General features: G+C 49.5%; 1 protein-coding gene across 1 annotated transcript in view; it reads left to right on the plus strand.

Annotated features, from left to right (window-relative positions):
• LOC146191913 (cell adhesion molecule Dscam1-like) overlaps nt 1–14,993 on the plus strand; it is a 121,149-nt gene that overhangs the window by 37,775 nt on the left and 68,381 nt on the right. The window contains exons 9-10 of the mRNA XM_084600399.1: nt 8,849–9,010; nt 13,263–13,550. Coding sequence (XP_084456525.1) covers nt 8,849–9,010; nt 13,263–13,550 — 450 coding nt within the window. The remainder of the gene's footprint in view (nt 1–8,848; nt 9,011–13,262; nt 13,551–14,993) is intronic.

The raw sequence follows: 14,993 nt of genomic DNA on the forward strand, positions 1-14,993 counted from the left end.
ACCAACTATGGCAAGTGCCAACGAACGTATTGTCCATAAAACGCAAATTAGAAATATTGCCACACCGCTGCCCATCTTCTAGTGCCACCAAGTGGCCGAATGTCTTGGCGCGTGGCTGAGCGTCATCCTCCTCTCTCTCGAGTTTCGCTTGATTAAAATGGGCCAGCTCGGTTGTTGTCCTGCTTGCTACGTGTGTTGGTGACATTTGGTGGAGGTGCTGGTTAAGATCCCATGTACGTTGCCCCCGAAGACGTCAGTGACGCTGCTCATCAACGCGTGGACGAGACTCCTGTCCATAAAGCCAGCCGTCGCCTCCACGGCCTACAACCTGAGTTTGAACCACTGTCCACCCCGCTACGAACCATGACATTCACGACGGGCAGCCAGACAAGTCAGCATTCCAGCAACGCCCCACCGTACGTCCTTCTCGCAACACGATCACCGCCATCATTCCACGGTGACCGGTTCGAGGATGTCGAAGACTGGTTGGCCACTTTTGACCGTGTGGCCGCATTCAACCAATGGGACGACGAGCGGAAGCTAATGAATGTGTACTTTGCGCTGCAAGACTCGGCCAAGACGTGGTTTGAGAACCACGAGACGTCCTTCATCAACTGGGCCGTCTTTCGCCGTGAGTTGCTCACAACGTTCAGCACGAGTACGCGCAAAAACGCAGAGATAGCAATCCGTTCGAGGTCTCAGCAGTCAAATGAGAGCGTGGCCATGTTTGTCGAGGACATGACGCGACTTTTCAATCGGGCCGACACTACCATGCCCGAGGCAACGAAAGTACGGCACCTCATGCGCGGGGTGAAGGAACAGTTATTCGCTAGCCTCATTCGTGACCCTCCAAGAACTGTCGCAGATTTCGCGAGAGAAGCTACGAGCATGAAACGTTCACTGCAGGAACGCTGTACCCAATACGGCCGTCAGGCAAGCGTAGCGGCCACACCCTACTGCGCGTCCGTGCCAGCAGCTAGGGACGAAGCATTGCGGGAGCTTGTGAGGAGCATCATTCGCGAAGAACTGCAGGAGCTCCACTTGAATGCACCACCTGCAGTGAATTATTCTACCGGAGACATTATTCGTAAGGAAATCCGGCGAGCGGTGCAGCCACCACCAGCACCACAATCAGAGCCATGCATTATGACGTACAGTGATGTCCTACGTCGACCTGTCCCCGAGCCACATTCATTCCGCCCCGTTGCCGGACCACCGCCTCGCTACTTGCGTCCCGTCGAGCAGCAACAAGATCTGCGCCCCGTCGAGCCACAGCAAGACCAGCGTCCCGCCATCAGCATGGCGCACTTGTGGCGCACACCCAACAGACGGCCGCTCTGTTATCACTGCGGCGAGCCTGGCCACATTCTACGCAATTTCCCATACCGGAGAATGGGCTTAAGAGGATTCCCACCGAACGTGCCTCGACCTCGCTATGGAGAAAGACCACAGGAGATTGAGGAATACCTGGCTGCTAACGACATGCACCCGACGTCACAGCAACGGCAGCCGCGATCGTCATCCCCGAAGCGTTCCGGGTCACCCAGTCGATACTCCTCCTCTGGGCAATTCAGAGGCACGTCCCCTCACCGGGAAAACTAAACACGGCGACCTCCGGGGGTGAGGCCGCCGCTACGGCTCAGAATAAACAGCCTCCACCCGACGATTTGACTCGACGGCCCGAGTGGCGACGACCCGATCCGACAAACTTACCGACGTGCTGCGAACGCATTGTTTCCGGGGAAATTTTTGTAACCGCCGACAGTTGGGATGTGACCGCACTTGTGGATACCGGCGCCGATTTTTCCGTCATGAGCAGCCAGCTAGCAACGACACTCCGTAAGGTTCTGACGCCTTGGTCTGGGCCAATGATGCGCACTGCCAGTGGCCATGTCATGACGCCGATTGGCATGTGCACTTGCCGCATAGAGATCTGCGGTCTTACTTTCACTGGCACCTTTGTCGTATTAAAAGACTGCTGTAAAGATCTGATTCTAGGCATGGATTTTCTGCAAGAGTATGGTGCTGTTATAGACCTTCGGGAACAGCTCACAGTATCGTTTTCAACCAAGCGATCCGTTGATAGCAACACGGACTTCCGGAAAACGATTTTGCGCGTCTCTGACGACCACATAACAATCCCTCCGAGAGCGAGCAAGTTCGTCACAGTCAAATATGTTCACAGCACCGACACGCGTGGCATTGGCGAAGCTAACATGTCACTGCTTGTCACTCGACAAGTTTGTGTAGTTCGGGGCCTTGTCGAACTTGTCCGTGGGCAAGCCGGAGTGTTAGTGACAAACTTCACGTGTGGACCCCAACATTTGACGGCGAACATGATGGTCGCTTATTTTGAAGAACTTGGAGAATGGACAGGCCAGTACGCTTTATCGAAACGTCAGACCTCGACAATGCGACCTCTACAGCCATTAAGACCGATTTGAACCCACACCTCTTGCCCAGTCAGAAACGCTGCACAGAGAATGTTATCAATTCGTTCCGCGATTGTTTTGCATCAACCTCCAAGGTCCGACAGACGCCACTAACGAAGCACCGAATTATAGTTGCCAACGACCAACGTCCACTATGCCAGCGTCCTTACCGGGTGTCTTCAAAAGAACGTGATGCCATACGCCGCCAAGTAACAGAAATGCTCCAGGACGACGTTATCCAGCCGTCGACGAGCTCGTGGGCTTCGCCTGTTGTCCTTGTCGCGAAGAAGGATGGGACCTCGAGGTTCTGCGTTGATTATAGACGCCTCAACAACGTCACGAAAAAGGATGGGTACCCCCTGCCGCGCATAGACGACTCCCACGATCGCCTTCGCCATGCCACTTACTTTTCATCACTTGACCTCCGCAGTGGATATTGGCAAATAGAGGTTGACGAGCGAGACCGTGAGAAGACCGCTTTTATTACGCCGGACGGTTTGTATGAGTTTAAAGTGCTTCCGTTTGGGCTGTGCTCGGCCCCTGCCACATTTCAACGAATGATGGACACCGCACTCTCTTGCCTGAAGTGGCAGTCATGCCTCGTATATCTCGACGACGTTGTAATTTTCTCGGACACGTTCGACGAGCACCTGAAACGTTTGCGCGCTGTTTTCGAGGCCATCCGATCTGCTGGTCTCTCTCTAAAGCCCGAAAAATGCCACTTCGCTTTTAATGAGCTGAAATTTCTCGGCCACATTGTCAGCGCTCGAGGTGTTAGCCCACACCCAGAAAATACAGCCGCTGTCGCTGCGCTGCATTCCCCAAGCCAGAAGATAAACGAAGCTTGCGTCGATTTCTCGGCCTCTGCGCGTACTATCGTCGCTTTGTTCACAATTTCTCCAAGATCGCTGAGCCTCTGACCCGCCTGACAAAAGACGCCGAACCGTTCGTTTGGGGCCCCGACCAGGAACAAGCCTTCGCGGAACTCAAGTCCCGTCCCCAATGTACACCTATACTTGGCCACTTCGACGAAGAGGCTGACACGGAACTGCACACGGATGCCAGTAACATTGGCCTCGGTGCGGTCCTTGTTCAGTGGCAGGACGGTGCAGAACGCGTCATTGCTTACGCCAGTCGCACTTTGTCCCGTTCTGAAGTCAACTATTCAACTACGGAAAAGGAGTGCCTCGCTGTTGTGTGGGCAGTCACGAAATTTCGTCCGTACTTGTACGGTTGTCCGTTTCGTGTCGTGAGCGACCATCACTCACTGTGTTGGCTGGCAAACCTGAAAGATCCTTCGGGTCGGCTTGCTCGATGGAGCCTTCGGTTGCAAGAATTTGACGTTACTATCGTGCACAAGTCCGGCAAGAAACACAGTGATGCTGACTGTCTGTCCCGCGTCCCTTCTCCCTGCCACACGGACGGCTGCGACGACGATACCGCTTTCCTCGGTGTTATCACGTCGTCCACGTTAGCCCGAAAGCAGCGGGCCGATTCTGAACTTTTGCCCCTCATCGAATACCTCGAATGAACCTGGTCATCTCATCCTCAGCTCTTCAGGCGCGGACTATCGTCATTTTGCTTGCGCGATGGTGTGCTCTACAAGAAGAACTACGGTCCAACAGAAACTGTTTATCTGCTAGTAGTACCCACCACGCTTCGTGACGAAGTTCTTCGTGCGTGCCATGATGACCTTTCTTCCGGCCATCTCGGTTTTTCTCGCACATTGGCACGGATACGCCGAAAGTACTACTGGCCCAAGCTAGCTGCCGTTGTGCACCGCTACGTCCGTACTTGCCGTGAGTGCCAGCGGCGGAAGACACCACCCATTAAACCAGCTGGTCTCCTGCAGCCTATCCCGAAATTCCCCCTCCCCCCCCCCCCCCGATCCCCCGAAATTCCCATTTCAACAGGTAGGCATGGACTTACTGGGCCCATTCCCGAAGTCCTCAATGGGTAACAGGTATATAGCGGTTGCCACTGACTATCTCCGCCGCTACTGTGAGACCAAAGCCATTCCCCGTGGTACCGCAGAAGAAGTTGCGCATTTCTTCATTCATAACATTGTACTCCGTCACGGCGCCCCAACAGTCGTCTTAACTGACAGGGGAACCTCGTTTACGTCGGCACTCACGAGCGAAGTCCTTCGACTCAGTGGCACCACCCACCGCAAAACAACTGCCTATCATCCTCAAACTAATGGACTAATTGAGTGGCTTAACAAGACAATTGCCGACATGATTTCTATGTATGTAGACGACGATCATGGGAACTGGGACCGAATTCTGCCGTACATCACGTTCGCATACAACACTGCGCTTCAGGAAACCACACGCTTCACTCCATTTCATTTGGTCCATGGACGCGAACCTTTGACTATGCTGGATGCCATGCTTCTTCCGGATTCTGCTCCCTCCACTGTCGTGGGGGCTGACCAATTTATTCGTGACGCAGAAGCCGCACGCCAACTTGCCCGACAGCGAATTCGGCACCAACAAGTACACGACGCCCAGCGCTACAACCTGCGACACCGAGAGGTGACTTACACACCCGGCGATCAAGTCTGGGTTTGGAGCCCAATACGGTTGCGAGGGCGCTCTGAAAAGCTTCTGCGCCGTTACTTTGGACCCTACGAGGTGCTCCGTCGCCTCAGCGCGGTGAACTACGAGGTGTTAACACAAGGCACTGTCCGCTCCTCTCGAAATCCGAAGTCTGAAATAGTTCACGTCGCCAGAATGAAGCCTTATTACAGTCGTTAAACAATTTTAGGGTCCAAACCAGAGCAGGAGACTCCCGTATAACTTGCCCCGCTTTTTTATTGCTCCCTTACGTTTGCGGCATCGGGTCGATGCCTCTTGGAAGGGGGGCAATGCCACACCACTGCCCATCTTCTAGTGCCACCAAGTGGCCGAATGTCTTGGCGTGTGGCTGAGCGTCATCCTCCTCTCGCTCGAGTTTCGCTTGATTAAAAAGGGCCAGCTCGGTTGTTGTGCTGCTTGCTACGTGTGTTGGTGACAATATACTTAAATACAGTCATAGAACGCAGTACAAAAGTCAGAGAAAAATGCACGATTTAAAATTAAAATATCAGTAACACCAGCCAAAAGCAGTTAAGGAGACATTTTGTTTCACAGGTCTTAGTTTCCTGAAAAACCAGAAAGGAAACTTGCTAGAATAGGAGTATGCAGCGCTTTATACTGGCGTATACTGTTGAGAACTATTGCGGTGAAGCGGCTGGCTTGTTTGTTGATAACACTAATTCCATTTAAAAGCGACCAGACGAGATATGGAGGAAACCGAAGTGATCAACATAGCTGCAACCTGCATAAACGAAATTTGGCGAATATCCCACAGGATATGAATTTGTACAAGGTGGGGCGAAGATAGAAGTCATAGTTAAAAATAATAACAATAACAAAATTTATGGGGACACTTAAGCCTCACTGTTAAAGATGTCACACGATACCGTGTCCAATGCAGAGACGATGCTCTTTTTTAATTTTTGATACCCCGATACTTAGCATCAGCAAACATTGGCTTTATATGCTTAGCAGTTTGGCAGCTGTAAGCGCATTGTTCTTTTGTTTTTCAAATATTTCATTTAAATACCAGCAACGCACTGACGCCCCGGCGATGCAATTTGCGACGACTTAATGCACAGTAAAAGCGAGAGAGTGACGTCAGTTTGCTGTCGCCGGCTCACTGAAAAGCTCTTGTGGTGATATATCGGCTCATAGAGTCCTTCTCGCAAGGGTGAACTAGAATAGCATCGACATGCTCGCGCTCAGATGTCGTGAATGTAGGTGAAGTTTATGTGAATGAATTCTTGTTCAAATTACAATGTTTACCTTTACCCTTCTTTCTTTAGTTTGGAAGCATCGTGGTGAACGTTTATAAGGGAGGAGTAAAGCTTCTCACCATTGTAATGCTTATTTTATTGCAGTCAGCGGACGGTAGCACACGGCCTTATCAATAACCCTGTTCTTTATTCGCGCTCCTTGTCGAAGGAAGAGGGTTCTATCATTTTCTTGGCTGCGCACGATGCGCGGAGATTAATTAGAATTACAACTACGAGCGTCTATTTCCACTTTGTTTCAGGCTTTCCTCGTCACTTTTGGCCAGATTATCTAAACAGTTCTTCGCAAAGTTTAAGGTGTGAGCTGTCTAGTGCAGAGTCCATTCGTGGTTCGACCACCAGCGAGCGCCTTTTACTGTTATAGCCGCCGTCTAGTAGCTCACATTTTTTGCAGGCGCAAGTCAGCCCAATAAAAAAAAATTGTCAGTGCTACTACGGCGGTCCGTTTTTTGTTTTGTTCTTTTTTTTGGGGGGTGGGGGGAAGGGGGCGGCGTTATTGTCACCGCCACGTCACAGTACACGTTATAGCCGTTAACTGTCGCTTTTTCACTGAAAAGTAAAATTGTAATTCTCAGAAACCTCGAAATCAAGTTCATACAGTTAAACAATACCATACGTTGCTGTATATATATTTTGGATTTTGACCATGTTGGCTGTGCATGCACCTTTCCCTCCAGATCCTTGCAAGGACTTCCTGTATCTATGCATGCGCTATAACATCGCTATTCTAAGACATTATCTGTTCTGTTACTTGGCTTGCAGTAAGCTACTATGAACAGTGGCAGAAAGTTTTTAGTCGAAAGAAAAGCTTTTGATTTTTGACGGAAGATAAGTAATGCGATTCAAGAACCTTCCTCGACGAGGTTCCGTGAGCATTGCATAGTGATTAAGTTTCGAGAAAGTGCCTCACTGAATTCAGTGAGGCACTCCAAGTAACAAGATTTTAACAGAACGTTATCTGATTATTCGAAAGGGAACAATTTGTGTGTCTCCATGGAGCCAGCTATGGATGCGGTGCCATCTACCGCAGAGAGTAAGGTCGGAAAAGTCAATTCTTCCATAACATGACTATTCTAAATTCCAAATATGCTGCACAAAGCAAATAATCAGGAATTATTTTCTCGTCCTTTTGTGCCATTCCTCGTCTCTATCAAGTCCATTTTGTACATTATTTCATCTATCTGCAAGAAGTGGCGATAGTCTTTTACGGTCTAGACTTCGTCACCACTTTAGACTGACATAAGCGTCGTCCGTAAACCGTGCATGTATAGAGAAATATGTTGTTTATTTCAGTTTTCATGTTATCGTTGCTTTCTGCTCAATTACAAGAACTACGTTTGTCTTCGGTCTCCGATTTCACTTGATTTTATCTATGAAACGGTTTCGAATTGTGTACAGAGATTGCGGCATACGATAAGCTTCAAAACTCGCGAACGGCTGTTTACCGGCCACAGAGTAGATCTTTTTACGTCCCCTTCCCTCTCTTCTTCTTCTCCCCTACCTAGCGGAAACCAACGCATTATCACCCCCCCCCCAAAAAAAAAAAAACAAACAAAGAACAAAATCGACCTAACCAAAATCCGGAGGCAAGGCCCCCGTTGACATTTCCCATCAAAATGCGGCTGCAGTGCACAATCACAAAATTCCGGCGGCCGAAAGCGGGTAGCGGAAGCCGCGGAAAGTCGCTCCTCCGCCGACGTCACCACTCGCAACTTTGCCGCTGGTGCCTTCGTTGCTGATTTATTTGTTCGCATCCAGGGTGATTTATTTTACAGCCTCTTCTGTTCGTTTCTTTGTTTTCCCACTTCCGCTTTAGCCTCAGGGTACTGAAACATCGCTTTATTTCCGGTTTATCAAGACCGCCTCATGAAAACAAACTTGCGGAAACAGCCGCGAAGGCGATGGGAGCTCCGACGCTTGAGAACGCTTGAAAAGGAGATGAAAAACCTGATGTGTTCCTTGTTTCTCTCCGTAACCTTCCAGAAGTGCGTACATCATCTGGGCGCAGAGTTGGGCCTGCAAATTCCGCACACGCTCTGTTTAGCTTCTATTCTACTGCTAAGTAAACATGATGCTATTGTGGGTGTTCAGTGCCGCCATCTCCTCACATCTGTTTGTACTTGGTTCACTGAGCAGATGGTGTGGTGAAACTAACATCCCAATTATCTTGTGGCTGCGAAGGTACAAAAACCTTTGGCATATACTGAGGTATTTAAAGTATGTGTTATAACCTTGCTTCATTTCCTATTATCCTTCATGGCTATAACAAGATTCGCCGGTCAGTTCCTGATTTGTGATGACCATGTGCGTCACAAAGCTTGCGGTTAATAAACTAAGATGCCACTTTGCTGCGTCATTTTTGCAGGCAGTCGTGAATTTTGAAGAAATTCTTGCCTGAAATTTTCTGTTTGCTTTTGAAAAATAAATTATTATTAACACTATTTACAATAGCCAAAGGTTTGTGTAATGCTCAAAACTAGGAGCGAGATGTGAAGAAGGCTTAACCACTCTATCTTTAATAAGACATAAACATTTTATAGGTAAACCTTTACGTTTGCAGCTGGGATGGTGCTTCCTGTCAATTATCGCCAGTCGGTGGACACCAGGGGTCGGCTCCTTGTCCAGCAGGCCCAGAAGTCCGTCGATGAAGGAGAGTACACGTGCGCAGTCACGGGACCAACAGGCCTGGCTGCCAGCGGTTCAACGTACGTCTCTGTTGTTGGTGAGTATCTCACTTCGCAATCACCTGTATCCCTATCGCCAAGAACCGGTGAACGCCTATATGTGACTATGCTGTACTTGCTGGGCCCTATTAGAGAGCACATAAATCAGCCCAAGCCATTTTGAGGTTTTTACTGATCTTTTTATTGGGCCATGTCCAGTGCTGTAAATAAACGCGACATCCTATTTGTTGATATGCAATGACTGCGTTCAAATATCCAATCATCAGCATCGCTTGTTTCCTATAAAAACGCCGTCATCGATAGCTACATTGGCTTCTCTATTGTATAGAGCATGACTCGATAGTTTTCATTTTTTTTTAATGGGAGTAGCACCGGACCAACTGCAAGACATCGCATGCCACAACAAGATATGCTACCTTGCGGAAGCACTAATTAGCATGCGTTTAGATACCCAGCCTGTGTCTCTGAACCAGAGGAACACCACAGGGTGCAGTGCTGTCTCCTCTCTTATTCAATCTGGCTATGATGCACCTGCCGGCCCAGTTGGGTGCTGTCGCTGGTGTGCAGCATGCGCTGCATGCCGATGACATTACCCTGTGGGCCGCGCAAGGTTCTCTTGGAGATATTGAGGCCAACCTGCCGCAAGCGGCAACCATAGTGGACCGTTATGCTCGCCGCTGCGGCCTTCAATGCTCCCCTCAAAAATCTGAATTTGTACACATACGCCCCTCACCAAAGTGTACGGCCAAAATTGAGCTCTTTTTAGAGACAGGATCAATTCCTGAACGCACAGAAGTCCGGGTACTGGGGCTCTTCATTCATCAACATAGACGGTCGGACACTACTTTGGCGAAACTCCGTAAGGGGGGGGGACCAGGTGGGCCGCATGGTCCGCCGGGTTTCTAACAAACGTGGGGGGTTGCGGTGGAAAGACGCCTTGCGGCTGGCGCATGCATTTGTGACCAGTCGAATCTTGTATTCGACTCCTTACCTCCACCTTCGGAATCAAGACGAGGATGCACTCGAAGTCGTCCTGCGCAAAATTTTTAAGAGAGCCCTTGATCTCCCCGTGAACACCTCCAACCAGCGTCTACTGGGCCTGGGCATGGTGAATACGTTCCGGGAGATCCGAGAGGCTCATTTAACCAAACAATACACACGTCTTTCTAAAACACTGTCGGATCACCGCCTCCTTGCCCGGCTACACATCCAACATACCACCCTTATGGAAGATCGTGTACGCCTCCCTTTCGAGTGGAGATGCGCCCTCCACGTACGCCCTCTTCCTAAAAACATGACACGTGAAGACCACAATGGCCGGCGCCTGGCGCGGGCGGAAGCCCTGGGCCGCCAGTATGGGTCGAAACCCGGCATTTACTACGTGAACGCCTCCGGCCCCCACCATGGGGGATGGTACACGGCCGCAGTGTTCCACCAGTCCAAAACTGTTAACGGGCTTACATTTCGCGCCCGTGACATAACCCACGCGAAGGAGGTCGCCATTGCGCTGGCAGCTACTCACACTGATTCTAAAACAATTATCTCCGACTCGCGAGGGGCCTGTCGGAACGTCAAGCAAGGCTGGGCACCATACTTAGCCTACCGACTACTTCACAATTGCACCTATACCGGGGACCCCGCTTACCGGAAAATAGAATGGGCTCCTGCTCATATGGGTCTCGAAGGGAATGAGGCAGCCGACGCCGCCGCCCGCGCGCTTTCTTTCCGGGCTTTCCATCTCGACCCCCTAGATCAGGATCTCGAATTCGAACCCGCGTATTCTTTTAAAGACATTGTTCTTTACTATCAATCTTGTCATAGCCTTTATCCTCGCCCGAGTAAAGGTCTATCTAAGACGGAGGAGCGGCTTCTACTCCGTCTGTATACCAACACTCTGCTGTGCCCGGCAGCACTAAAACATTTTAATCCCTCCTTCACGGGCAGTTGTCCGCACTGTGCGGAGAAGTCTTCGGACATCTACCACATGGTGTGGGCTTGCCCATCCAACCCAGCTATTCCTCCTCACCCCAACCCCACTCGGGAGAACTGGGAGGCGACCCTGCTCGGCTGCTATGGCCTGCAGGCCCAAAGGCCTTGGTCGAGCGCGCCCGGGCAGCGGCTGACGCCACTGGGGTCCCGTACTAGGGACCCCACCCAATATCTGGTCAAAGATCCGGCCCATGCATACATGCACCCCTTTAAAATGAATAAACGTTTGTCACCACCACCACCATCTTCTTCAGGGTGAAGTTAGTGTTGTTATCAATTATTAATGTGTCCACACTCAAGCTACTGTGCCAATGAAATTGAAGAGTCATTTGATGCTGCAATTCATTCGCTGTGATATCAACGAAAACTATCCATAAAAACAGACTCTAATCAATTTCATTTCCAAAGAGTCGGGAGAATCGAATATGGCTTTTTGCTAGTACTGAACTATTTCGTTCGGCTTGGTTTTGTGAGGTTTAACGTCCCAATGTTACTCAGGCTATAACAGACTCCGTAGCGGAGGGCTCTCTGGAAGTTTCGACCACCTGAGATTCTTTAACATGCACTGACATCGCAGAGCACAAGGACGCCTTGGTTTTCGGCTCCATCGAATAGCGGCTGAAGAAGTCACGATTCGATCCCGAAACCTCGGGCGTAATAGTCAAGTGGTCATCTGCACCATTAAGGCGGGGCTCAAATATTCAGTAGAAAAGCCAAATGACCCTAAATGTTTCTGGGATCTTATAATTCAACGGTTATCTGATCGCATACTTTTAGAACGTTGATTTCAGAACACAAAAACAAATTAGTGGTCTCCCCCCTTGGTGAAACATATAATTGGTTCACAGGAAGGGAAAGGCGCAGTAACTGTCACACTTGCTCTGTGGACACCTGAACCGCGCCGTAAGGAAAGGGAGGAAGGGGGGAATGAAAGTGGAAAGAGAGAAAGAGGAGCAGTAGTGAAGGACTACGGAGTAATTTTGACCACCTGGGGATCTTTTACGTGCGCTGACATCGCACAGACCACGGACGCCACTTCGTTTTGCCTCCATCGAAACGCAGCCGCCGCGGTCGGGTTCGAACCCGGGAACTCCGACTACTGTGCCGGAGTTCCCGGGTTCGATCCCGACCGCTGCGGCTGCGTTTCGATGGAGGCGAAATGAAGTGGCGTCCGTGTGCTGTGCGATGTCAGCGCACGTAAAAGATCCCCAGGTGGTCGAAATTACTCCGTAGCCTCCACTACGGCTCCTCTTTCTCTCTTTCTACTTTCATTCCCACCTTCCTCCCTTCCCTTACGCGCGGTTCAGGTGTCCACAGAGCAAGTGTGACAGTTACTGCGCCTTTCCCTTCCTGAGAACCAATTATATGTTTCACCAAGGGGCGAGACCACTAATTTGTTTTTGTGTTCTGAAATCAACGTTCTAAAAGTACGATCCAGAATCTCATTTTTGGGTCTTTAAAAATCCGTATGAATGCGAGAGTTGGACTGTGAAAAAGGCTGACCGCCGAAGAATTGACGCGTTTGAATTGTGGTGCTGGCGAAGACTCTTGAGAGTTCCTTCGACTGCCAGAAGATCAAATCAGTCGATATTGTCGACCATAAACCTTGACTGCTCATTGGAGGGTCAAATTCTAAAGTTAAAACTCAGCTACTTTGGTCATTTGATGAGAAGAGAGGAGTCGCTGGAGAAAGATTTGATGTTGGGAAAAGTTGACGGTCGCCGGAGAAGGGGCAGGCAGCGAACGCGATGGTTAGATGGCATCCTCGAGGCACTGCAGATGAAGTTATGTGATGTTAGGAAGATAGTGAGGGACCGGAAAGCGTGGCGTGAAATGGTCCGTAGGGTGACGAAGAGTCGGACACGACTGAACGACTGAACTGAGTCGAAAATACTCCGTAACCCTCCAATACTGCTCCTCTTTTTTTCTATCCCCTTTCACTCCCACCTTCCTCTCTTCCTTTACGGTGCGGGTCAGGTGTCCACAGAAACAAATGTGACAGATACTGCGCCTTTCCCTTCCTTTGAACCAATTAATATTATTATTATCTTCATGGCCAACGTGTTGCATTGCGACTTTTGCAGAGCAACATAAAATAATAAAAATCTCTAACGCGCAATTCGTGGGAGTTATTACGTTTTATCTATCTCACATAAATAATTTTTTCACTTCACTGAAAGCACTTGCGGCATTCTCTACTGCACATAAAAGGCTGGTAAACTTTGTTCAGACGCCGTAGGATTTTCGAATGCACGCAACACAAGCCAGGTTAATATTCTCCTATTTTAATTATTTTTCCAGTGGCACCGGTTATCGACGACCACTTCTTCCCGGACGTCATCAAAGTGGAAGAAGGCACCCGGTCGCGGCTCATGTGCTCCGTGTCCAAAGGCGACCCCCCGCTGCGTTTCCGCTGGCAAAAGAACGGCCTCAGCATTGGTTCTCATGGGGAACGCGTCATCGAGACCACCGACGACTCGTCCATTATCAAGTTCGGCCGCGTGCGCTTTATCGACAAAGGACGCTACGTGTGCTTCGTATCGAACGACGCCGCCTCCGTCAACCGCACCGTAGAGCTCATCGTCCACGGTGAGGAAGCCTGCGACAAGATTAGTCAAATAATAACGTAAAATGACCAGCTTCTCATACTAGCGCCGTATCTTAAGCATTGCTGGGGAGCGGTGGTGCTGTATTAAGTGAAACGGCCTATGAATTTGACACATTCACGCAGGAAACAACTTTTCAGTCCTCTTAATGCGAACCAAGACCTCCGGGGCTTCAATGTTTTCAAACCTTAGGCGCATTAATGTCTCCCTTAAAGCTGTCGTTTGTTTTTTTCTATAAGCTCATGGATGTTCAAGTACGGAAGCGTCTTATGTGCCTGTCGGTTGACCGTTAGTAGGAATTGCCATCAATGTTTGATGGAAATTCATACGCACTCGTTAGGAACACCAGAATAGAATAAAATTAATTTGTAAAATGTATGTTTTTTCGGAACACAATATAATTAAAACGATCTCATGTGGATTTTACTTGCTATATCCATGCAGTATGTGTGCTCAATGGGCAGAATGCCAACTTTAGCAACATAAATTAAATTGGTTCACAGGAAGGGAAAGGCGCGGTAACTGTCTCACAATTTCTGTGGACACCGCAACCGCGCCGTAAGGGAAGGGAGGAAGATGGGAGTGAAAGTGGAAAGAGAGAAAGAGGAGCCGTAGTGGAGGGCTACGGAGTAATTTCGACCACCTGTGGATCTTTAACGTGCGCAGACATCGCACAGCACACGGACGCCACTTCGTTTCGCCTCCATCGAAACGCAGCCGCCGCGGTCGGGTTCGAACCCGGGAACTCCGGACAGTAGTCGGCCGTCTTACCACTGCACCACCCCGGCGGGGCACTTTAGCAACATACGGTGTGAAAACATGTTGTGCCCAAGCAGAGGTTGCGTAGCAACTGTGATGCTTCAAAGAGCATGAACGACGAACTGTCCTAAACTGGAGCTTTATTTCGCCCTGTGCAGCGCGCTTGATGCACCAAAATTATGTTTAGAGAGAGCGTTAAACAACATTTAAATCTGGGTTTTCTGCTGTTCCTCACCCCATAGCGAAATGTGGACATTGGGACATGGTGTGCGCAATCTGTTATCTCTAGAGCGCCATGATCTCCACAGCATGGCCCTATATGCCACGCTGAAGAGAAGAACCCAGTAGACTACTAGTAGTGTATATTTATACGCACCATTTTGCGTTTGAGGTGAATTCATAATCTGTAGTCGCTCCCTTCAAAGTGTCATTGCTTCCGAAGATGCTGCGTAATGAAGCGAAATAGGAGACTGTGCTTTACATTAACTCCCGGCATCTTACTATGATTAAAAAATGCAGATTTGAAATAAGTGAACAGCAACTCGATTGCTCGTACAAAGATTTGATTAGCCTGTGCACTAAAATGCATTATTGAAGGATACCAGGAGGTACGGAAAGGTAATGATAGAAAGGAACTTTAATTGCGCTGTAAAACTCTTCTTCACAA

Source organism: Amblyomma maculatum, chromosome 4, assembly GCF_055883805.1.
Source record: "Amblyomma maculatum isolate TAMU_Amacu chromosome 4, ASM5588380v1, whole genome shotgun sequence".
Taxonomy (NCBI): Eukaryota; Metazoa; Arthropoda; class Arachnida; order Ixodida; family Ixodidae; genus Amblyomma; species Amblyomma maculatum.